General features: G+C 46.3%; 1 protein-coding gene and 1 long non-coding RNA gene across 7 annotated transcripts; both read left to right on the top strand.

The window, feature by feature from the left end:
- The first annotated feature begins 5827 nt into the window (after positions 1-5827).
- Positions 5828-8463, top strand: LOC121082034. Its single transcript, XR_005825882.1, has 3 exons — positions 5828-5912; positions 7054-7739; positions 7829-8463. It is a non-coding gene; the product is annotated as an uncharacterized LOC121082034 (long non-coding RNA).
- Positions 8464-8690: 227 nt separating this feature from the next.
- Positions 8691-22661, top strand: LOC121082035 (ankyrin repeat domain-containing protein 7-like). Of its 6 annotated transcripts, none has more exons than XM_040581370.1 (10): positions 8691-9000; positions 12989-13103; positions 13338-13511; positions 13623-13729; positions 14254-14391; positions 15167-15306; positions 18794-18844; positions 21130-21163; positions 21243-21312; positions 22551-22661. In XM_040581370.1, exons 1-10 carry the CDS (start codon positions 8795-8797, stop codon positions 22644-22646), a joined length of 1131 nt encoding a protein of 376 aa, XP_040437304.1. In that variant the 5' UTR covers positions 8691-8794; the 3' UTR covers positions 22647-22661. The 6 variants fall into 6 exon arrangements, with proteins under 6 accessions (XP_040437304.1, XP_040437305.1, XP_040437306.1 ...); XM_040581371.1 differs by having other exon boundaries at positions 8692-9000; positions 21246-21312; XM_040581372.1 differs by lacking the exon at positions 18794-18844 and having other exon boundaries at positions 8696-9000.
- The last annotated feature ends 470 nt before the right edge of the window (positions 22662-23131 follow it).

The raw sequence follows: 23131 nt of genomic DNA, 5'->3' as shown, positions 1-23131 counted from the left end.
ATCGAGCAATGTAACTGTCGTAAGTACAGGCAGAACAAAACTATTTGAGGGATTTGTGGGCTGCTGTTCGAATCATGGTGGGCCAGGAATCAGCCCATGCTTACTAATAAGTTTAATTGTCCTACGCCACCTGAGGGGCAGGACAGTGTCAGGGCATTTTCCCAGGGAATAAAACTGGACATGTCTGATTCTCTCCGAGGGTCCCCTATGTAAAAAAAAAACATCCTTCAGCACCATCTGGGTGCTTGGTGTTCTCAAAAGGACCCAAAGGGATGAAGTTCACTCCTGCTGCCTGCGTGACAGCAGGAATTATGTCTGCAGCTGTGCTTCTGCGCACTTTGAAACTGCCTCCGTTTCTTTGCTTGGTCAACCAGAAAAAAAAAAACAAAAAACCTACGCTGAGTTGGCAACAGTGTCTTGCTGTCCTCTCTGAAGGAAGTAAATTACCATCATCTCGCAGCTTGTCAAATGTGCACCAAGTGTGAAGAAGAACATGACGTGGACTGTCCTAAGCTCTCAGCAGGTCAGGTTTTGCTGTCCTCTGGAAACTGTCTAGCTCTTCAGTTTTTCTCCACAAAGGACACATTGTTTGGAGTAGTGATGAGGTGGCCCCACAAATGCCCCAGCTTTGTTTCTAAACGCTACTAAAGTATTTTGCCTCCTGAAGAGACTGTGTTCCTCATGAGGAACGGTTACTTCTCAATAAAGTGACCCCCTTTCCATCTAAAGGGATGGAGCTTGAGACTGTGGAGGTGGAGGTGCTTGGTGAGGGAGGCAGTCAGGCAGGGCCAGTCTGGGGTGCGCAGCTGCGCAGGGCAGTGACGGCACCCGTGTGCCTGGCGAACGCTTCTCTCGCGGTGCTGCAGGGAGAAGGTGTGAGGGTGCTGGGAGAGAGCCGGCGCCCCTGGGAATGACAGCAGCTAAAGGTGAGGGCTGGCTGCGTGGGCAGCAAAGGGTGAGCCAGCCATTCCCTTTGCAAATGCAGTGGAGAGGGAGGGAGCCCCTCCATCAGCGCAGCAACGTCTGCTGGGGCAGGGCCGGAGGCACCGGCACCCAGGGCAGGGCTGGCAGGGGGTCTGAGAGAGCCACTCCGCCACCCCCTTGCTTACTGACCCTGTGGGGAAATCGCTTTGGGGGCAGCGATTAAAAAGTGCATGCAAAGTTTTTAGGTCCAATTGGAACACTGAGAAGGGGTTCAGGCCTTTCTCAGAGCGCCACACGTTGCATAGTCATGTGTCATACACAGGTTTGGTGACTGGTTTCTCGCTTCTAATGCAAACGCGTACGCATCCTCAGTAGCACTGCTGAAGTGTTTTACGGACTACGCATGCTCCCCAAGCGGGATTTTGGCCTCTTTGGGGCAGAACTATTTCAGTTAGAGGTCACCATCTCCCACTACCACAATTATCTTTGTCCTATTTTAAACTCATTTTCTGTTGGTGTCAGTGGATCCCAAGACCTGATCAGCTTGTGTTCTCTTGCAGCCAGAACTTTCCTCATTGGAAGTCTTCTTCCTGCGCAACTTAGATAACGGTGCTCTTTCCGCTGCCTGGTCTTTGTTTATCACCCCTGCCAAGGCTGCCTCCCTTGATGAGAGTCCCTTCATTTGTAAATACTCTAGAGAGTGGGCCAGCTCGGTGAAGGTGTCACCTCGACAGAGGGGAAGGTGGAGGGTCAGATCTCTGCATGTGGCAGGGGCTGCATTAACCCTCATCTCCCGCTGCGTGAATGACCGCAGGCAGAGGCGCTGTGCAAGGAACGTCAAACGTTTAATGAATTAAGACAGACAGATCTGGTAGAGGGCTGGGGTTGCAGTGGGCAGGTGCAGGTCACACGTCAGAGGGATCTGTGCTCCACACCTCCTCTATCAATATATCAACTGTGACTGGCGCGGTGTGGAGCACTTTGTCTCCTGGTGTTCCTCAGGGTTCTGGCTTGCTTGGTGGGCACGTAGTCGCTATTGGATGCCCTCTGCTTGCTGCTGACCCCTGCTCCCCACTACAGCCCACCGCCGTGGCATCCCTGTCCAGCTTCCCCTCCCAGAGGGTTTTGGAGCTTTTTGCCACCGGGCACACCACCATCTTCTTCCTCTTCTTGGGTGGCATGCTGCCCCGTGGGGACGTCTCTGGCATCCTGAGGGTGTCAGCCAATGTGGGGCACTTGGCCTGTTTACCAGCAGCCTTGCCTGATCTGGGCACCACCCGGCAGGAGGAGATGCCCGGTGGTGGTGGCAAGAGGGTCAAAATGACCCAGGGCTGCCTCCGCAGCACCTCCTCCACCAGTTGGGCCATGCAGGGTGGATGATGCTGGGGTGCAGTCGGGGGGCTGGCCAGGGCAATTCGAGAAAACTGGGACCTCAGAGAAGCATAGTATTACAGGAAGCTTTTTAGGGTAAGAGACAGCTGTCGCTTTCAGGATGGCTGGCATTCACCATCCTAAATGTGTGTTGCCACGGCTCCCTAAGCAGCGCAGCCTGCAACCTCAGCACGTGCTGACAGGGGTAACGGGGGCTGGAGCGGAGTGGAGACCCCGCGGCCAGGCTCTGTTATGCTCCTGCAGGAAGGGGAACTTGACGGTACCACAGAGCTGATGAGATGTCCACTGCCATGATTTTCCCTTTTATAACAAATTCTACCAGGGACGAGCAATGACAGAAAAGGCAGGAATATGGTTACACCAGTACTTCACAGTCCCTTGAACTTGTTGTAGTTCCAGCGTACTGGATGGATTGTGCCCAGATTCTTTCTTTTCCAGTGAGTCTGGTGGAAGAGAGGCAGCTCCTGCAACCCACCAGACTCCTTGGAATTTAACTTCTCGTGCTGGCCCTTGGCACTTTGACTCTGGGACTTCCAGTCCCAACTTGATTAGTGTTGCCCAAATGTTTTTCATTGCATCTGTAACGCTTTCTGGCCCTTCTGCCCTGCTGAGGATGCCGTCAATGTATCGATACACTGTGAGGCCAGGTGGAATGGTGATCTGTGCTAGGACTGTGGCCGGAGCATTGTGAGCGATAGTGGGGCAGTGTTTGTATCCTTGCAGAAAACTGTTTGAAAACATACTGAGTCCCGCTCCAGGCAAAGGCAAACTGGGCTTTTTCTTGTGCGTGGAGCAGAATCACGAGGAATGCATCTCTAACATGTAAAGCATCTAAAGCTAACCTAACATCTATGCTAACCCTAACGTCCCCCCAAAATCACTGGGTAGCTAGGTTACTGACAACGAAAGGAGAGGAAACAGCACTGTGAGAATGAAAATACCCCACTAAGTCTTTTTGTCCCACAAATTTTTTTGTCTAAGATTTTAACCCTAAGAATTAACCCTAGGTCTTAAATTTAAGACTTAACCCTAAGACTTAACCTTAATACTTATCCCTAAGACTTAACCCTAAGACTGAACCTTAAGACTTAACTCTAAGACTGAACCTTAAGACATATCCCTGAGGCTTAACATTGAGCCTTATACTTGAGACTTTACCCTAAAACTTAACCCTGAGATTTAATCTTAAGACTTTAACCTTAAGACATAACCCTAAGACTTAACCCTGTCTTAACCTTAAAACTTAACCCTAGGACTTCACCCTAAAACTTAACCCTAAGACTTATCCCTAAGGCTTAAACCTTAAGATATAAGTTAAATCTTAACCCTAAGACATATGCCCTATAGAATAGTTTTTGTATTTGATGTTTTTTATATAAGTATTGCACTGATGACATGAATGAGAGTGGTATAAAAGCAGGAACCGTCCAATACACGAGGGCTGAGAAATGAAGATGCAGACAAGTGAAGTGGTTGGGGTTGGATTTATATGAAGCTTCTACAGAGGGGAAAAAATAGTTTCTTGTTGGAAGAAGGGTTCGCTGGGGTCAAGAAGACGCTCAAGATGAGTTACGCATCTTGCTCAACTTTATTAGTTTCTAACACTACTTATATAGAACCGATACACATGCACATTCGTAAAGCAGAAATAGAATTGGTTAGTAGTCTCTAAACGCGCGTGGTTCTCACACCCCTAATTATCATGACTAAAATAAGCATTCTATCCATGTAGCTAATTGTGTTGCTGTGCTTCAGCCTTGTAGTTTGTTACTCCCTATTTTCCCATACCGCTCCCTCTCTTTCTTGGCCCTGCACCTGCTTTCCCAGCAGCTGTAGCTTGTTACAGCCACGGCCTGTTGGCACAACATAATTACTTGGTCTCAGGATTCAAGAATAGCTCAAGGCTACCTTTCTTGTTAACTTCAGCACAGCAACTTCAGCACAATTCTGATTACAGGCCTGTTCTAATACCAGGCCTGGATTGTGCAGATCTTCAGAGATTCTAAGGCCACGCTTCTGCAGCCATTCTTCTACAGTTTCTCTTTTAGTTGCTATCTAGATTGAAGAGTATTAGTAATGTCCAGCTGTTGATTTCTGTATGTGTTTTGAGGATTCTGAGGGGCCTGCCTGTTCCTCAAAGTTCATGTCAGACAGTGACCTTAAGCTTTCCCTTCTCTTTTATGATATGTAGCCACACTCCAGCCGTACTGTCAATCATTTTAATCTGTGACTTGCTTTGTATTCTTACTACCAAAATAACAGGCTCCTTTTGAAGACTGTGTGTGTATATATATATATATATATGAGCTATCCAGAATTTTGTAAACCTAATCTATCAGTATAAAGGCAGTTGTTACTCTAAAACGAGCTCAGTAAGAAGACTACAAGAGGATGTGATTCAAGATACTCTTAAAGTGTATCTCAAAAGACCTTTCAGATATTTGTATTCATTTAATTGTACTTGTATAGTGAAGAAACAGAAGAAAGAACAATCTAACACAAAGTCCTGCCTTCAGTCACCAGAGTAATATTTGCAGTCAAACTATGGCTCTTAGATCACAACAGATTTCTTTGGGTTTTGTTAGAAAAAAATACCTGATTGCAGTGTGTGCTTGTGTATTGTTCAAGGAAGAACAACACCTGAGCCTTTTTTATGTGTTAGGAACCAGAAATCCTCACGAACAGCTGCTGATAGTCAAAGGTGCTCAGCTGAGAAAGATGATGAGAGGTTCATCATCTGCGCAGATGCCTGCTGGTGGCAGGCAAAATTTCATACCTTTGGGTTCAATCTAAAGACAGGTCTAATTGTATAATAAAATAAGTTAAAGGTGTATTTCATGTTCTTAGAACTTTCTTCATGCTCATTTAACTGTTTTGTTAGGGCATGGTTGGACAACTGCAGCAGGAGCTTGCTGATGCACCTAAAAAGCAATCTATGCCAGAAGCTTCACTTGAAGTTACTACACGCTACCACAGTGACCTGGAGAGAGACAAGCTGCGCTTGCAAAAGGAGTTGGAAAGAAAGTTGAAAACTAAGGTACTTAATGTCTGTAACTATATGAATATATCTGAGTGTAGCTGTTGAAAGTAGGAGCGAATGTTGTACTTTTGCACCACGTTTTGCAGTGTTCTTATGGAAACTGAAGTATAGAGGGAACCAGAGGAGCTTTGCAGGAAAGCTGTAGGGTGATTTTGTGTGTGTGTGGACACGTCATCTTGTTCCCCGAAGTTGCAACCTCATCCTGTCACTTCTAGAGTATTCCTTCTTCCCATCAGCTCCAGCTGCTGTTCTTGGTTATGGTTCCTAAGGTGTGTTTTACACTCCACATCAACCTTGGCCATAGGTCTTGGATGGGTGGAGGAGAGCTTAGGCCTGTTTCTGTGTGAGTTACTGCATTCTCCTGCGCTCTTGTCTTTTCCGGCCACCTTACTTTTTCTTCTGCCACTGTTGCTTTCACAGATGCAGAAGCAGAACATGCTGGCTCTGACATCCAAGGACTTGCACAGCGCGTGGGAGGAGCACTTGAAGTCAAGATCCCACCTTGGAAGAGCGCGTTGCTCAGCTGGACGAGGAGAAGGCTGAACTGTTGGAACAGGTGAGCCCAGAAAATTCTCCGGGCACCGAGGCAATACCCAGGAGAACCACATGCACCTTCTGGTCAGGTTCTTACATATCATTGCTTTCTGTTATCCCTGCCATTCAGGCTGCGAGTACCTTATCGTTTGGGGGTCACGGAGGAAGCAAATAAAAGCTAGATGGGTATCTTTGTGTAAGTTCTGGAGTGGCTCTGTTGGGAAGAGTTCCCAGTTACTCCCTCTCGGAAGAGAGGGGAGTAACGCAACCATCACTCGGAACAACTCTGTGCAGTTGGCCTTGCCCAAGGTCACCCCCTGAAGCCTGTCTCAGGCACAAGTTGAGCAGGAGGCAGTTGGGGGTTTGCTTTTCGGAATGGTGTCTTTGCTTCCCAGGGCACAATGCAGTGTGAGGTGATGCAGAAAAAATGAATGCAGTAACTTATTGCTTACTAGTAGCTGACTCAGTCCGTCTTTCCCTTGTCATGGAGACCCAGAAGCAGAGTTCCCAGAAGTGCTTTTGAGGTTGCTCTGGGTGATAGATTCTAGTTTTTAGTTTTGCATCCTTTCTGGCTAATAATAAACAAATAGTGCCCGTTGTGCCCATAATACTATATCCACAGGACCCATCAGCACCCTCTTATCTTCCAAGCCTGAAACTGAATTTCAGCCCAGCCAGCTACCAAGTCCCTGCCAACTAAAACTGGGTAATCACGGGGGGGTTTAATACCATTCTGAAACATTTAATATTGCACAGGAACTGTAGAATCTCCTGGTCTTGCCTGGGGAGTGACCTGAAAAAAAAACAAGTTTTTGTGGCTGAGCATGCGTGCACTTGAAAAAGGACTGGAGAGGAAATACTTCCTCCTGGAAAGAGCAGAGATGGATTGTGTTTACTGTGTATTGCCATCTTGTAAATAAAATCCTGCCTTTCTTCTAATGTCTGGAAAAAAACAAATACACTCAATTAAAAAATGCATTTTGCTCTCCATTCCCCCATTAAATGGTCCGACTGATTACAGAGGTACTCTTGAAATGGCTGCTGCTCATAGCCATTTCCCAAAACTCATAGAATTCGGGTTTTGCAACCTGAATTTACTTGGATGTGTTTTCAGCAAAAGTCTTTTTTCTGTCTTTTTAAAATTATTATTATTATTATTATAGCTCTTCCTTCTAGAGATCATGTCTGCAATAACAGAATGCTGCTAATACACTGAGGATCAGCTAAGGAAAGTGACTGTACATCAGCCACTTTGGTCGGCGAGAACACTGCCAGAGCGAACAGGCTTGATAAAGCTGTGAAGGCTCATTCCAGAAAGGAAAATGAAGGTTCTAGGAGCTGTACCATTATTAGTGATGAAGAAAAAGAAGGCATTTCAAAGGGCTGAATCTCCTCCCTAAAAAGTGGTACTAGATTCCTGTCCTGTTGTAATCAATATTTTCAGCGCTAATCACAGTGAAGTGTGTCCCTCTCTCTGATTGAGGTTTTCTTTGCCATCTCTCCCATTTTTCACAAACTCACTGGCAAGAGACAGTTTCTAAGAGGAAGAAGTGTGCTGCCAAGGTGTTCCATGAGTCAAACCATCTAGGGTATACTGGACTGTGACATCACCCCAAAACCATATGGTTCTTATAGGAAGGTTTCACCACGCTGAACTACTTAGTGCCATCACCGCAGCAGTAGAATAGGAGGATGGTTCCCAACTTATCTATGCCAAAGGCACGACCTGTCTTTTGATTTCTGGACCACGTTTCCATACACTCAGTGGCCGCTTGTGTTCTTTTGTGGCAGTGCCAGCTCGGCCACATTTACTGGAAAGTAACTTTCTGACCCTGTCCTGGCAAGGCAGGTAACTAGATGATGCCTACAGGCCCCCCCCCGCCCCCCTCCCGCTATATTAACCCTTGCTGTTTGTTCCTTTGGCATCCATTTGCCCAGGGCTAACGATGGCACACAAGCAGGACTGCTCAACAAACTAGGAGGCGAATTGCTCGCAGAGCTGTTTTGGCCATAACTCCCTGACGAGATGCCCTTGCCCTGAACGACAAGCGCTTTCCCAGTTTGAGCCATTTTCTTTTAAAACCAACTAGACCGAGCCCCCCAGCGTGCTCGCAGCGCGGGCCCCGCCGGGGCCAGCGGGGAGCTGCTGCTGCCCGGTACGCCGGCACCCCCCCGGGCTTCCCGACAGCGGCCCGAGTGCTCTGCGGGGGGCGCAGCGCCGCCGCCACCCGCCGGGCCTCTCGCTGCCCCCGGCCCCGCTCGGCAGCGCCGCGGCCGGGCACCGCGGGGCAGGAAGTGACGTCACTCGCGCTGGACACGCGCCGGAGCAGACCCCGCCCCCGCCAGCAGAGCCCGCCGGCCGTTTAACCGCCGCGCTCGCCGCTGAGGGAGGCGCTGTCCGCCGCTGCCGCGCTGAGGAGCAGCCTGTGCGCTCGGCTTCCCGCCCTCTGGTGGTTCGCTCCGTAGACAGCCGTACCGGGCCGCTGCCCGGGGCCCCGATCCCCCTGCCCCGGGGGCCCCCCGATCCCCCGATCCCCCTGCCCCGGGGGCCCCCCGATCCCCCTGCCCCGGGGGCCCCCCGATCCCCCGATCCCCCTGCCCCGGGGGCCCCCCGATCCCCCGTCCCTGCCCCGGGGCCCCCCGATCCCCCTGCCCCGGGGGCCCCCCGATCCCCCGATGCCCTGCCCCGAGACCCCCGATCCCCCGGCCCTGCCCGGGACCCTCGATCCCCCGATGCCCTGCCCCGGGACTCCCGATCCCCCGGCCCTGCCCGGGACTCCCCATCCCCCGGCCCTGCCCGGGACTCCCCATCCCCCGGCCCTGCCCGGGGCCTGCCGCAGCCCGCCGCGTGCCTCCCGCCATCTCTTCCCTGAGGCGGGACCGTGCCCGCGCCCCTGCCGCGGGATGAAGAGGTTTTTCGGGTTCGGGAGGAGGAAGAAGGGGCGGCCGGCAGCGTCCGGCAGCTCCGCCAAGCCCTTCCCCACCGGTGCCTACGAGCTCCGGCTGAAGGACCTGGGCAAGCTGCACCGTGCGGCCGCCCGTGGCGACCTGGGTCAGGTGCGGCAGAGACTGAAGAAATGCGGCATCGACGAGCGGGACGCGGCGGAGCGGTAAGCGGCGGGGGGCAGCAGCGCCGGGCGGTGCTGGGGCGGGGTGTGGGGGGGGTTGCGGGCAGCGCCGGGACCCGCAGGTGCAGCTCAAGGGCGCTGGGAGCGAACGGCAGCATCGCTGCGGGGAGCCTCAGCCTGGGCGGGGAGCCAGGCCTGTGCTGCCAGGAGCCCTTGGAGTCGGCCGAGCATCCCCCGTCTTGCCCCGGCCCCCTCCGTGCCCTCGTTCCCGGGGGTGTTGCCTTGCCTGGGGGCGCAGGAGCGGCAGGGGGCCGGCAGCAGCCTGGCCAGGGCGGGTTGCAGAAGGAGCCTCAGGGCCATTCTCCAGGCAGGCTTGGAAGGCAGAGTGCATGCGCCTTGGAGGCCTCAGCGTGCGGGCTTAGTAGTTGAGCTGAGCAAGCTGCACTGCCTCAGCTGGGAGTAAAAGAGGGGTAAGCACTGCGTTTAGGAAAGGGTGAATGTGCTGTGTATTGGTGCTGTGTGGACGGTTGCCTGATGTGCCTTTTGTGACTGTGATGTTGCAGCCAAAGCAACATCAGTCTGATTTTAGGTGGCAGTTACTTTGCTGTTTGCTCTGTGGCCTTGGTACAGCTAATTAGTGCCTTGGTTTGGAAGATCTGGGCAGTGCCATGCAGAGGAAGCTGCTGCTTCTGGCAGGTGTTAGGATGTGTGCTTTTGAGTCGAGCACAGCAAGTACTTGGCAGTTGTATCTTAAGGAGAAGCCCTGGGCTGCAGCATAGCTCCTCATGATCCACCGTAAGCCTAAGGGAATCAGCTGAAGGTTTTGGGTCTTGTATGTGTCGAGCTGTTAATGCCTTTTCTGAAAAGACTCTGAGTCAAAACATCCCTGACATTCAGAGGGGATGCTGGTTTAATCAGAGTACTTCAGCATCCTGGGCTGTCTTTTCTGAAGACTGGACTTTTGCCAGCCAGCTAGCTTATTGCCCTGAAAACACCTGGAACTGTCTAGATTTGTAGGAAAAGCAATGAAGAGTGCAGTCAGTCAGCATGTGGGCTGTGTGCCTGAGTGTTGCCAGCCAGTATTTGTTTATGCAGCTGGAGCGTGGGTGATGCCGGCTAAGGTGGCTCGAGTGCACTTTCGTGCATACTTAAGCTGCCAGAGTCAAGGTGCTCGATGGCATTTATGGAAATAGTTCTGAAAGTCTCTCTCTTTCTCTTCTTACTGCCTTCCCATTCACTGTGGCTGATTCAGTCAGCAGTCAGTCACCAGCTCTTAGCAGACCCTGGTATGAAATTTCGCTAGTTTTTGCGTTTCAAGCTCATCTTGTCTAGAAAGCTTTGTTTCCTCTGGAAAGGTTTCCTTCTGTGTGCCAGGCTATTCTCAGTGTTATAACAGGACAAATAAAGTCACAAACGGTAAAAAAAACAAGCCAGGGCCGGGGGGTGGGGAGGGGAGAAAAGGCAGCATACTATGATGAGCACTGTGGTGGTTTTGCCATGATAATGCCCAGTGCTGAACAGCGAGGCTGAGAGCAATTCGGTGGACAGAGCCTGCCTACTTGCTGCAGCCACTGCCCTCTGTACCAGCCATGAGGGTTGCAAGGCCACCTGTGCCCTCTTAGTGCTTGTGAGTGTGATGTGTGTTGTGAGTGACCACCAGATGCAGTTGCGTTTCAGGGCTTCGTGTTGGAAGACTTGGTATCATTGGAAACAGAGGTGAAGAATAGGAAATAATGCAAAGTAACGGCAAAAATGTGTGCATTGGCTGTATGAATATCTCAGTTTTGCTGCTCAGGATTTCCAAAAGCAAAATCTTGCACCAGGAACATGGCAAGGATCACACCAACAGGTTCCTTCCATGAAGTGGGTCCTGTAGCCCATAAGACCTCCCGAAAGTGTGCTTGATACAGCATCAGTTAGGAGCAGGCAGCTTTCAGAGGTGGTCTAGCCAAACCTTCAGCCTCACTGCTGACTTTTGCCCGTCTCTGTCACAGAGTTGGAAGCACTGTAGGCACAATGCCAGCTAGTCATCATCCTGGGTCAGAGCTCATCGCTAAGGGAGATTTACCCTGTCAGCTGCCTGTCAGACTGAACTCCAGCGCTTTCATTGCTTGGCTTGTAGCTGCTGGGTTGTCGGCTCAAGGGCCATTCAAAGTGCGTACTGCCAACCTGCTGTTTCCCAGTGGGGTTGTTTCGTGGCTGCTCAGGCATCAGCAGTTCTCCTCTACTCTGTAGGTGATCAGCGTAGCAGCAACAGGAGCAGGAACAGAATCTGGGCAGTGTCCCCAGGGCTGGGTGGTGGAAGAACTTCGGTGTTACTGGAGGCCTCTTGCAGGGACAGGCAACCCTGAACACTGGTGTTCTCTGCCAGCCTGTTCCCTGAAGTGGATCTTCTGTGGAGCACAGCAGGCCTTGCTCCGAGCAGAGCCATCTCCTGTTGACAGACTGAGAGGCTTGGTTGAGGAGGACAGCAACAAGTCCACAAGTTTTCTAAAGGCTTTTCTGTTTGCAGAGCTGATAGTGACTACTTCACGTCTGTCATGCTTCCTAGTGGTTGGTAGTAGCAGCTTTCACATGATTGTGGACTCCTTCATAACCAGTCCTGGTTAGCTTTCAGATAATCTCAGCCAGTCATTTCTTCAGAGATGAAGAATCCTGCATGTTTCCATGGAAATTTCTCAAAAAGTGGTGGTAGTTGCTCTTGAGCTACTCCTCTGTCAGTGCTCCAGTCTGTTCCCTGTCTGTAGCAAGACATTACAAGTGCTTTGAAGTTTTCTGTATTTCTCTCATCCTCATCTTTGTTGCAGTGGAGGAGGATGTCAGCTGCCCTGTAACAAGTATCTGCATTACAGATTACTGTGTTTCTGCATCACCTGCCACTGCATTTGTGTACCTCTCCCTTTCCATTCCCACTTAGCCAGGGAGCTGTTGTGCTCTGGTCTCAGCAAGGTACCAAAACAATTGCAAGGCTACTTGAGCTTTCCTAAATACAGAGAAGGACCTACCTGCAGCGATGTGGTTCAGAACCAGTGCTGGTGTTCCTCTCAGTTCTTGAGGAACTGTGGGATTGTTACTGCATCACCTTCAAGGGAGGAAGGTCCCAGCTGTTTTCTAGCTTGTCTTCTGCTCTGTTGGGACAGGTGTCCTGCAGAGCAGCAGGTGCTTTGCCTTTGCACAGCGTGAAGCTTGTGCTGATTTGTGCCTCTGATTTAGGGGGAAACACATGCAAGGACTTTCTGGGCAATTTCTTTCAGTGCAAGTAGGCTGGTTAATTGACATCAGACCCAAGGTGTTCTGTGGTTTGAAGGAGTCCTTTTCTTTCTGGCAAGGCTTTAACTTGAAGAAAAGAGTTTCATTTTCTTATGCTGGTCATGTATTATGGAAACACAGTATTCCCTCCCTGGAGAGGACTTCCTCTGTAGTAGGCTTATTATGACTATTGTAGTTATACATATCTGAAGGATCAGGTATTACTTTCCTGTACTCAGGATTACAGTGTTCTGTCTGGTTTGCTGCATGTTATGGGGGGCGCTTTGGTGCAAGTGAGTACTTGGTTTTGTTGCAGTAGTAAGCAAGCTAGAGAAAAAGCAGAAATCCTTGAAGTGCAGGGAAACGCTAATACTCTTTATATAAAGCCCATCTACATCTCTGATGCTTCTGGCACATGAATAATTATAGAACTTAGAGGGTTGCTTGCCATAGTTCTCAGATTCCCAAACTCTGTTCTTTTTTGCTGCACCACAGGTGTAGTCCTGCTGGAGGCAGTGACCAATGCCTGGGCCCAGGAATCTGTGCAGATTAAGTTCTAGAGTGAAGGAAATGGCAGCTTACTAAGCAGATGCTGCGGAGGGGTTTTGCTGGCCAGTCTCAGGTGTTTGGTGCGCAACTGCTGTTACTGGTAACAGAATGAGAAATCATTTCTTAAGCTTGCTTTGTGCAAAGTGAAACTTGTGGTCATATCAATTTATCAGAGCCTGAAATTATTTCTCTAGTTGTCTGTTTGTGCTAATTTAATATGTTTAATTTTTAGGACACCTCTGCATCTTGCTTCTGCGAATGGCCATGTGAACGTTGTTACATATCTCGTAGAAAACAAGTGTAAACTAAATCTTACTGACAGTGATAACAGATCGCCGCTGATGAAGGTATGTGGAATATGTTATGCTCTTTCAAGTGGGGCTTGTCAACTGTGCATTAAATGAGAGGTGGCTGGTAGGATTCTTTACACAGCTCTGTGTAGAAGCATGCATCTGGTAATCAGCGTGGAATAGGCATATGTTAGCTCAGCTTTGAAGGTGCTCTTATTTTCCAGCATTGGGAAGCTGGGGCAATTGTAACAGAGTGCTGGCAGTTCTTCCTTTTTTGTGTGTTGTTCCCAGGCAGTACAGTGCCAGCAAGAAGAATGTGTAGCTATTCTGCTAGAGCACGGTGCCAACCCACATCTGGCAGATGCTGACGGCAACACTGCCCTTCACCTTGCTGTCCGATCTCCTAATACAACTGTAGCGGGGCTGTTACTTGAGCATAATGCCAATATTGATGCTCGGAATAAGGTAAATTTTTGTATTTGTTGAAGAAGTTCTTTCAAAAAGTTGTACTAGTATTTCTCTTGTAGGGTTGTTTTTTTTACTTTTATTTTTAAATGTATTTATCTGCCCTTTCAGGAGGGAAACACTCCGCTTATTCTTGCTATCTCTGAACGTCATGAAGATATAGCAGAGTTTCTTCTGCAGAGAGGAGCTGATGTGCATGCTCGAGATCACTGTGAAAGGTGAGCGGTTTGTCAAAACTCTGCATGGGTCTCTTCAGTATTCTTTAGGTTGGATTAATCGGAGGCCTGAGAATGAGCTCTGAAAAAAAAAAAAAAAACCCGGGGAGCCACATAGGAGCTATTTCTGTGTGACTTGTGAAAGAACATCTGCACTTGGCTGTTGTCATACCTCAGTGGGTGCTTTCCTCGTTGAGGATTACAAGAAGGCATTGTCTGTGGTGGCCCTTCTGGCAGGAAACATGCTGTTAGCTCAGCAGCACTGCCTCAGTTTGTAAAAAACATCTCCTGCATAGTGGCATAGTTTGTATGTGAGTGTTGTCTATGTGGAAGCTTTGTCTGAAGATTGAAGGTTTGGTTGTTTTGACTCCCTCTTGAATTTTATGGTTGCTGTTAATATTTAATGAAAACTGCGTTTTCTTTTGCTCATTCAGTAATGAGGACAGTTTTTTGAGAGCAAATAGGAATAAAAATAATTACAGTGTCTGTGTCAAATGATCTACTTCATAACATTTTTGGTGTTTCAGAACCCCACTTATGACTGCAGCATCTGGTGGACAGCTTAATTTAATAAAAGTTCTTTTTCGATATGGTGCTGATCTTTGCCATAAAGACACTAACGGATGGACAGCTGAGGATTATGCTGTTACTCATGGATATTCTAGGTAAATTTTTGACTTTATTGTTAGAATAGGTTGTCAGCTGTCAGTGTGGCTTTTGAATGTTTTTGGTAATAGCAGCACGGTTTAATGGTGTGTTGAAAGCTGTCCTGAAGCAGTGCTCAGTGACGTCTTCTGATACGTATCGTTCCCTGTGTCTAGTATTAATCTGGATGTTGAAGAAAATTTCCGCCCTGAATTGTCTGTAGATTTCAAGTTTTGACGCTAAGCTTGCACCTGCCCAATACAAACTCTAAAACATGTCTGTATCCTACAGTTACCCAGAGGTAGAACGTGGCAAACTGAAATGCATGTCAGTCCTCTCCTCAGACCAGCACCATTGTCCTTACTGACTTCCACTACAATGAGCAGGAACTACCAGCCTTTTGTTTCAGAGATCTAACAAATCCCTTTTGTTAAAGTCTTAAGCAGTTTCACCCCTCTTACGGGTAGCTTTGTACCTGTGCGTATCCCTTCTCTGAGGTGGTTATGTGTGCTTAACAGCTAGGCTGAAAATATTGTGCCGAGCTGGAGCTAATAGCTTCGTAGGTGTGGATATGCACCTCTAGAGTGAACATGACTGTAGTGAACATTGAAGTAGGTAGTAGTCGTGCAGTAAGTTCTGTGTGTATTACTCTCAGTGAATGCATACAAGTATATGAATTCATATGGCTATGAATACGTGTAGGGTGGATAAGTGGCTGTTAACTGTTCTATTAAACTGTATAAGCAAGTATGTGGTTGTTTTTACCAAATATGTTTCTTCTCTTTCCCTATATAGTCTTTGTAAACACCTGGTGGAATACGCATTCTGGGGAGACAGAGACGAAGGTGGTGCACAAGGCGACACAGTACCTGGCATTCCTCACCGGGCCAGAGCTGCTGGCTTGACGTTGGGTGCACCTGCTGTGGACAGAGGAGGTAGGATCTTTAATCACGCAGGAGCTCACGAGGAAAATCACTGTGGCCTTTTCTTTAGGGGGTTTGTGTTGTCAGCGCTCACTGTGTTCGCCGTTGACTTTAGTGGAGGCATCAGGTGGGGTAGCGCAAGAAGCTTTGTGAATATGCTGACTTGTTGCTGGTTGGAGGTGCTTCTTGTCAGGGGTGAAGGCAGCTGCGGTTTGTGTGCTACGGGCCCACGTACCGGGCTGTTGCGTTCTGCCTGCCAGATTGCCCATCTGTATAGGTTTTCATACAGAGAGAGAAGGGGGACAGGGAAGGAACTAGGTGAGAGTGGTTTTGGGTGTGTATTGTACCTGTAGATGGCCATTCAGATTGTGAAAATGAATTGCAAAAGGTTCATCCTGAGTAGTTGTTCATCTTCCTGTAGTTGGGAAGCAACAGATGAGTGAGCAGGACCGTACATGTCTTGTTGATTTCCACTGAGTTTGTGCAGTGGTGTTTTAATATTAATAGTTTCACCTGCACTAAGCTGCCTTTAGTGAGTTGTCTTATTTCTCAGCATCAGTTACGATTGTTTCTGTGTAGGTGCTGTAGAGACATACTTAGGAAAAATCGTCTTGGAAAAGTCACTTTGTTAGCAACAATAATGCAGCTTCTGTGTGTATTGTATCTTCACGGACATAGTTTGATTTCCAGTAAAAATAAATAACACTTTTCTTTTCCTTCCAGTAATTTTATGAAATAAACTTTAAAAAATCTACATTACCTTGTGATCCAGAAAAACAATTGAATTGCCTTGTTATCAAAAAATTAGCTCCTTCAGTGAGTTCATTTTAAATTAAAAAAAACCAACTCCTTAATTTTTAAGATCCAGTCTGTGCTTACGAGCTCATATAGCCCTAGAGGAATCTTAGAAAACTAATCTTTTAATATAGTACAAGACAGTTTGATCTTTACCTCTCAGGCCCTACAGTGGGAAGTTCTATCCTTTCTGGTTTTTTTAAGGGTGTTACATCAGAACTTTGTGGCAAATGGGCAGCAGACAGTGTTCAAACACAGTTTATTACTCCTTTTTTAAATATGTCATGAAATATGAGCAAAACATGGGATATTTTTCCGAATTCACTTTTCCCAGATAGGGGAGTTTAATTTAGAGCCAAACTTTGTTCCTTTGACTTAGGAATAGTTGCTTTGATCTAGTCAGAGATTTGTAAAGTTTCTTGATAGATTGAAGGAAGATGTAGAGGTGTTTTTTTTTTTTTTTATTTTGTTTTTGGAAAGCGCATGGTACAGGTAGTTTAATCAAGAAAATTTTGCTTTTACCCAAACAGCACTCTGTGGCTGCCTCCTGTGCATGTAGATAATTGCTGTGGTACCACATTGTGATGACTGACAGGCCTGGGTTATGTTAAAGTATGTGGCTTGAAGAATAATACTGTTGTATATTCATTTTGGAATCACACCCTCAGGGAAATATGGGTTCTTGAACCAAGTAATTTGCTCGGTTCCTTGAAAACAGTAATACTACTAGCATAAGTCAACAATGTTATGGGAAATCCTCACTTGAAGAGGCCTAGTAAGTGTGAAGAGCATATTTATGTGGGTTAAGGACTTGGGAGGAGAAAGAGTGTGCTGTGTTCTCAAACTGTTTATAGTAGGGCTTGTTTTTCTTGAGTAGTACGAATCTTTTTCTCCTTGTGCTCAGTCTCCTAGAAAATGACCCCGGCCTGTTGAGTGAGAGGGATTAGTAGCATGCAGGGAGCACTTGGTGGCATTGATTCTGCAGTCTCTTGCTTGCACCCACAAAGCACAGGTCCTGCATCCTGAGTCCCTTTGATAGGCTGCAGTAAAAGCTTTGAAGCCCCTGTTAGAGGAGAAGCTCAACTGCTCGTGAGACAACGGAGGAATACCCACTTTGAATTCTTTGTTTTAATCTTGCTCTTCATTCCTGTTTTTCTGGGATCTTCAATGTAGTCCTTATTCCTTTTGCACTTGTTGAACATTCTTCAAAATACTCGCTTCTAGTGAGCAAGTCGGTATATTTAAGAAGTTGGCTCATGCTTATTTGAGTGTTTACTTTTTGTCAGAACATGAACCTTTTTGTTGATTACAGACAGACTTGCAAAAACCTCCAAATGAATGGCTTCCACCTCTAGCATATCGAATGACAGACTTTTCAGATTTGAAGCTGGAATTTCTTTGGCAAAAAGTAATTATGCATTTTTTCTAAAAGCAAGGGTTCAGATTTCTAGTATGTCTTCAGTGGCAGCTTTTTTTAGCTGCCCCACTGCGTATTGGTGTATTGTTCCTTCAGCGTTTCCCTGAGTCCCTACAGAAACCGTTGGTTTTTCATCATAGAGCTCTTGGAAAAGAAACAAGTGCTTCAGTGTGTTTCACATTGCTTCTTCATTTCTCAATTTTCGTAAAAAGTGATACAGGAGATATAAATCAATCTTGAGGTCCTTTTTTTAACTCTTACATGTGTATTTTTGATAGGAGTCCTCTTGCCACATCCATTCCATGTATTTGTGGTAACATCAATGTAAGCAGGACTCCCTGTTGCTCTGAGGCAAATGTTATGGCCTTGTCACACAGACATTTGGTGTTGGGTAGCTGCAATAACAGAACCACACCATTCATTGATATGTAAAATTTTATTTTTTATATCAATGAATGGTGTGGTTCTGTTATTGCAGCTACCCAACAAAGTAGGATGAGTAGAGCAGGCGGATGGTGATTTATATTCTAAAGCTTCTGTTCCACAACACATAGACACGCGTACACACACAAGCACACATGCGTGACACTCACACCAGTCAGTGCACCCGTTCTGGTCCAGTTGTGGCCTGCCCTGTAGCCCTGGGGGAACAGGGTATTCACTCTGACTGCTTGTCATGCCTGCGTTCTGGCTGGTGGCGTAGCTTCTCTATGTGAACAGTTCAGCATGGTCAAATCAATATATGCAGGGATTTTACCTTCAAACTGAGGTAGGAGGGGGCTGTGTTTGCATCCGGCACCATCGACACAACTGGCTAGCGTATCTCCAAAGTTTGTTGGCACCTACAGATTTTTGGGATGCTTAGACGGAGGGATTTTGAGTGTGCCGTACGTATAAAACACTCTACAAATATGAAGGAATTGCATTGGCAGTCAGTGCTGGGCAAGGACTAGTCAAGCTGAGAGAAATTCAAAGTTGGCAGTACAGTAAACTGCCAAGAATCTGTTCCAGTGTTTCAAAATATTGGAATATAGGTATTTTACAATGGAGCAAGTAAATTAAGTTACACTGTTTGACACTGTCCCTTAAGAGTAGAGTTCTGTAGGTTGTGATAGGTTTGGCTTCTACTTCTTGTAACTGTAGAGTAGGCTGATGGTCACAGTACATTCTCCCATTGCTACAGCTTTGTTAATGTACTGGTTAGGTTTTCCAGATTTCTGGGAATTCATTTATTCTGGTGTCCTTGTTTGGTCTGTCCTTGACACGCCTTTCCCTAAATGGATATAGGAATGCCACAATCTCCTAGCCAGACATCAAGAACAGGAAAACCAAAGAAAGGTATTCTATACAGTAGCATTTCAACTGTGAAACATGTTGTGTGATGTACAAATACTAACACACCTGTGATGTTTATTATCTTGGAGGTCTCTATTCTGATGGTTTTATAAATCAGGTTTGAGAGCAGGCTTTGGGCGCTTTTTGTTTGCGTGTTTTGCACGGGTCCTTTATTACTGAATTGAGTGATTGCTTTGTGTCATTAGTGATAGTAAATAATATTTTAAAAAAAATATGCTCTTCTGTTACTCCACAATGAAAGTGGACTTCAATTAAAGTAGAAACAAGTGATCCCTAGATACTACTTTTCTAGATCCCATTTCTACAGTAGGGCATCAAGATCTGTCTGAAAACTATCTCATAAACTTTCTCTCTTGCTTTTTAAAGGAGAATGGGAACTGGTTTTGATCATTGCTTAAAGTTACTATCCATGAAAAGCAAAAGTTCAGATAACTTACTCAACACGATATGCCCTTTGTTTTCTTTTCCTTTTAATGATTTTGTCTAAGACCTCGATTTGGCTGTCATCATACAACTTTATGGAAGGCCACCAATCTCCTATTTATAAGCAACTTCATTTTGTGATGAGAGTTAATGAGAACTAATTATCGAGGACTTGAGGAATGCTGAAATGGATACGATGTGGAGGCTCTATTTGTTTTTTTCCTTTCTGTCCTGGGAATTGAAGAGGCCTTTTATTTCATCTTAGTTGTTGGTAATTGAGAGGTTTTCGCACTCTTCAGGCTGGATTCCTAGAGTTCAGATTTCTTTAGTACATCAGTGGTGTGCTAGAGTGCGCTGTCGTTGAGTTTGCAACATGTGCATCTGGGCCACGCTGCCATTCAGAGGGACCTTGACAAGCTGGGTAAATGGACTGTCAGGCCTGTCTTAACAGAATTCAACAAGGGCAGATGCCAAGTCCTGCACATGGAAAGGAACAACCGTTTGCTACAGCACGTGCTGGAGCTGCCTGGCTGGAGAGCTGCTTTGCTGGGAATAGCCAGAGGGTCTTGGCAGAAAGTGAGCTGAGAATGAGCCAGCAGGGTGCCCTGCTGGCTGAGAAGGTTAACGGTGTCCTGGGCTGTATGAAGAGCAGCATAGCCAGGGGACTGAGGGAGGGGATTGTACGCTGCTACCTGGCAGTCCCTGGGTTGTGTCCAGCTCCCTGGGTATCATTTTGAGCCCCCAGTGCAAGAGAGAGTGGTCTTTCATCCGTGAGCGAGTTCAGTGGAGGGCCATCAAACTTTGCCAGGAGCAGGACTACTTGCCTTTTGGGGAGAGACTGGGGGAACTGGGCTTGTTCAGTGTAGAGAGGAGATGACTTTGAAGGGGACCCAGTAGCAGCTTCCAGTACGTGTAAGGAGAAGACAGAGACAGGTGCCTCCCAGTGGTGCGTCACATGAAGCAAAGGTACAAGAGGCATAAATGGAAACAAGAGAATTTCTAATGGAATGTGGGCAGCTTCACCATGGTGAGAACAGTAAAACAGAGAGGTTGTGCAGTCTCCCTCCTTGAATGGTTCAAGATCAGAGTGGAAAAAGCCCTGTGCAGCCTCATCTGGCCTCAGAGCTGAGTCCGCTTTGAGGAGGCGGTTGGCTGAGAGACTTGCCGAGGTCCCTTGTGACCTGATTTATGCTGTGATCCTGTGTGCAAGTTGCTGTCTTAACATGGATGAAAGCTTGGAGCGTAGTATAGAGTGCCCTGGTTACGCCTGTCTTGCCTGTTGAATACCCTTTTTGGTGCAGCGTAGAGAACTGCTGGGGATTCTTCTACCTGAGGATAAGCTTGCTTTAGATCTTGGTTATGCTTTTTGATGTTTTTTACCTTTTCAGGATAACCTGTAAGTGGGTAGAGCACCAGCTAGTATAGTATATAAACCAGTAAAATCTCTCTCAACAGTGTGTGCTTGTGTGTGCAGTATGAGTACTTCAGCAGTTCATTTATTTACTGTCTTGCTAAAGCACCAGTATTTTGTTAACTGTTTATTAACGTAGCATATTCATGCTATGCTGGGTTTTTTTAGTTTAGAGGTAGTTCTTAAACTTTTAGGTATAAAAGTTCAAAGGAGATATAACTCTAGTCTTTTTTGTTTTGTCAATTCAGTGTGACTTGAAAAAGCAGTTGTTTGGAAATGCATGCATTCATTCATGCTGTCTTACGTTAAGTTGACTCCCCAAAGTTTCGTTCTGTTATGACATGTAGAGTTGTCCAGGTTAAATGTTTGTATGTGCTGGTTGATTTTTAGCATGCCAAATCTAATTTCAACATGTCAATTAATGTTTGAACAGCAATAGACGACTTGTCGCAAGGAGACTCAATCAGGTAAGACTTTAAACATACCCAGCACATACCTGAGGAATGATTGGCGAGACACAGTACTCATTTTGCTTTACTTTTTAAGAAGCTTGGAGAAAGAGGGGAGCGATGTCAGTTGGCATACTTCTGAGGAAGAACTCGATTTTACTCCCAAGGTATGGTGTATTTACAGTAAATGTCCTATAAAAATAAGTGATCTGAAGGCAAGTTTTCTGGGGGATTGAAAGAAACTACAGTTCTAGCCAATATTGTTTTCTCCTTAGAAGCAGTCTCTGACCTGCCAGCCTTTCTTTTGCTGTGAGTTTTTCCTAAAAGACCTGTAGCTGTGGCCGAGCACGCAGTAGAGTTGTGGTTTGAGGCAAAAGAGCCATAGGCGACGAGATAAACCACCACAGTTTTGTTTGTTCTTGGTCATTTGAGTCAGATTTTCAGTTTATAAGTTACTAATATAACCTGTTCTGTTCTTCCCCAAACACTGTTAATGTTTCCTGTAAATTTCGTGATAGAATCCTAACTGATAAAGGGCACTTTTTAATGAAGAGGTACTGAAAGCCTTCATCACTTAGTTCTCCTTTCCTCCTCATCAGGTTACTCAAGAGTGCTCAGCGGATGAGTTACTCAAATGGGTCATCTTTTTTTCTTCTATTGAGGTGGCATTCTGTGCTTGCACGTAATCTCACACTGCATGTTTTCCCTCCTGTTTTTTGAATGCTTAGGCAGTATTCTTTTTGTCAGCTACAAGCTCTCAGGCCTGCTTTTTTTGCTAGTGTTCTGAAGAACTATTAACTTCTGCAGTGATGTCTGGAGCATCTGTTCTGTTGCTCTGGGATTCTGCAGCGATGAGGAACCGGTGTTCTAGTTCAACCTACTCTGTAATACTGGAGGCGCAAGCATGTTTAGTTTTAACATGATTTCATTTTCTTGCACTGATTTAAATATAAATTATGCATTTTTTGGGCATGTTTTTGAAATGTAAGGATATTCTGGTAAGTGTACTTGCAGGGACTAATCAATGCATTAAACCTAGGGTTCTTAACAGTTACTTCCCTTGTGCACACTTGCAAGTAAGCATCCAGAAGCTGCGATCTTAAATATAACTGAATTTTAGGGAAGTACTACAAATATTAAACCCAGATTTTTAAAACTGCTATGCCTGTAACCATAGTTGTGGAAACAATTTTCAGAAGGGTGCCTGCATGGTGTTTTGGGGGTGAAATCCTCACTGAATTGCGTGTGTGAGGAGTGTTTTTGTAGTTAGAAGTATAGGATGGAGCCAACACCTGACCACTATCAAAAGGACAGCCTGATTACATTTAGTGTTCAAGGTTTGATGTGACCAAAGGATTTGTTGTTGTCGTTAGTGTTCTAAAAGAAAATAATCATTTATTTACAGAAGCTGCAGAAGCCAAACTTGACATTGTTAATGAATGCTTCCCAGCAGTTCAGGAAAAACAGTAAGCTATTTGGAACAGATTGCATAGTATACTAATGTTTAAAAAACTACTTAGCAAATCTACTTTTATATAATTCTTTTCCTATAGTAAATGAGAAAAGTAGCATTTTGAAAACACAGCGCTTAGGCATTTCAGAAAACATAAGTCATGTTGTTAAAATGAAGGTATTAATCCCCTCCTAAGCCTTTGTCCCTGGCCAAGTCCTTCCTCCATCCTGCCCATCCTTGACTTGGTTCCTTTTCCAGACGTTCCCAGATTACTCCATTAATCTGGTAACATGCCTGTTGCCATTTCCATAACTCCTTTTGTTGTTTTGACATAACTGCCATGTCTCCAAAGACGGTGAATAATGAAGTATCTTGCAAGTCGGTACCAAAGCAAACTGTCTTTCAAAATCTAAATAATTTGCAAGATAAACAAGAAAGTTGGAACAAGAAAAGCATGATTGGGGTGAAGTTTCACAGAAATGATGACTCCCTTTTTGCAGAATCTAAGATGACAAACTGGAAAAAAGAGACAC

The sequence above is a fragment of the Falco naumanni genome, unplaced genomic scaffold (assembly GCF_017639655.2).
Source record: "Falco naumanni isolate bFalNau1 unplaced genomic scaffold, bFalNau1.pat scaffold_173_arrow_pat_ctg1, whole genome shotgun sequence".
Lineage (NCBI taxonomy): Eukaryota > Metazoa > Chordata > Aves > Falconiformes > Falconidae > Falco > Falco naumanni.
Note: the sequence above shows the minus strand (reverse complement) of the source record. Positions and strands in the feature narration are given on the sequence as shown.

Excerpts from the sequence above, each read along its gene's own strand:
- LOC121082035 (XM_040581370.1), top strand. The coding sequence starts at position 8,795 with ATGAAGAGGTTTTTCGGGTTCGGGAGGAGGAAGAAGGGGCGGCCGGCA. Across the intron at positions 13,104-13,337 it reads ACAGATCGCCGCTGATGAAG|GCAGTACAGTGCCAGCAAGA; the intron begins GTATGTGGAATA and ends TGTTGTTCCCAG. Across the intron at positions 15,307-18,793 it reads ACCTGCTGTGGACAGAGGAG|GAATGCCACAATCTCCTAGC; the intron begins GTAGGATCTTTA and ends AAATGGATATAG.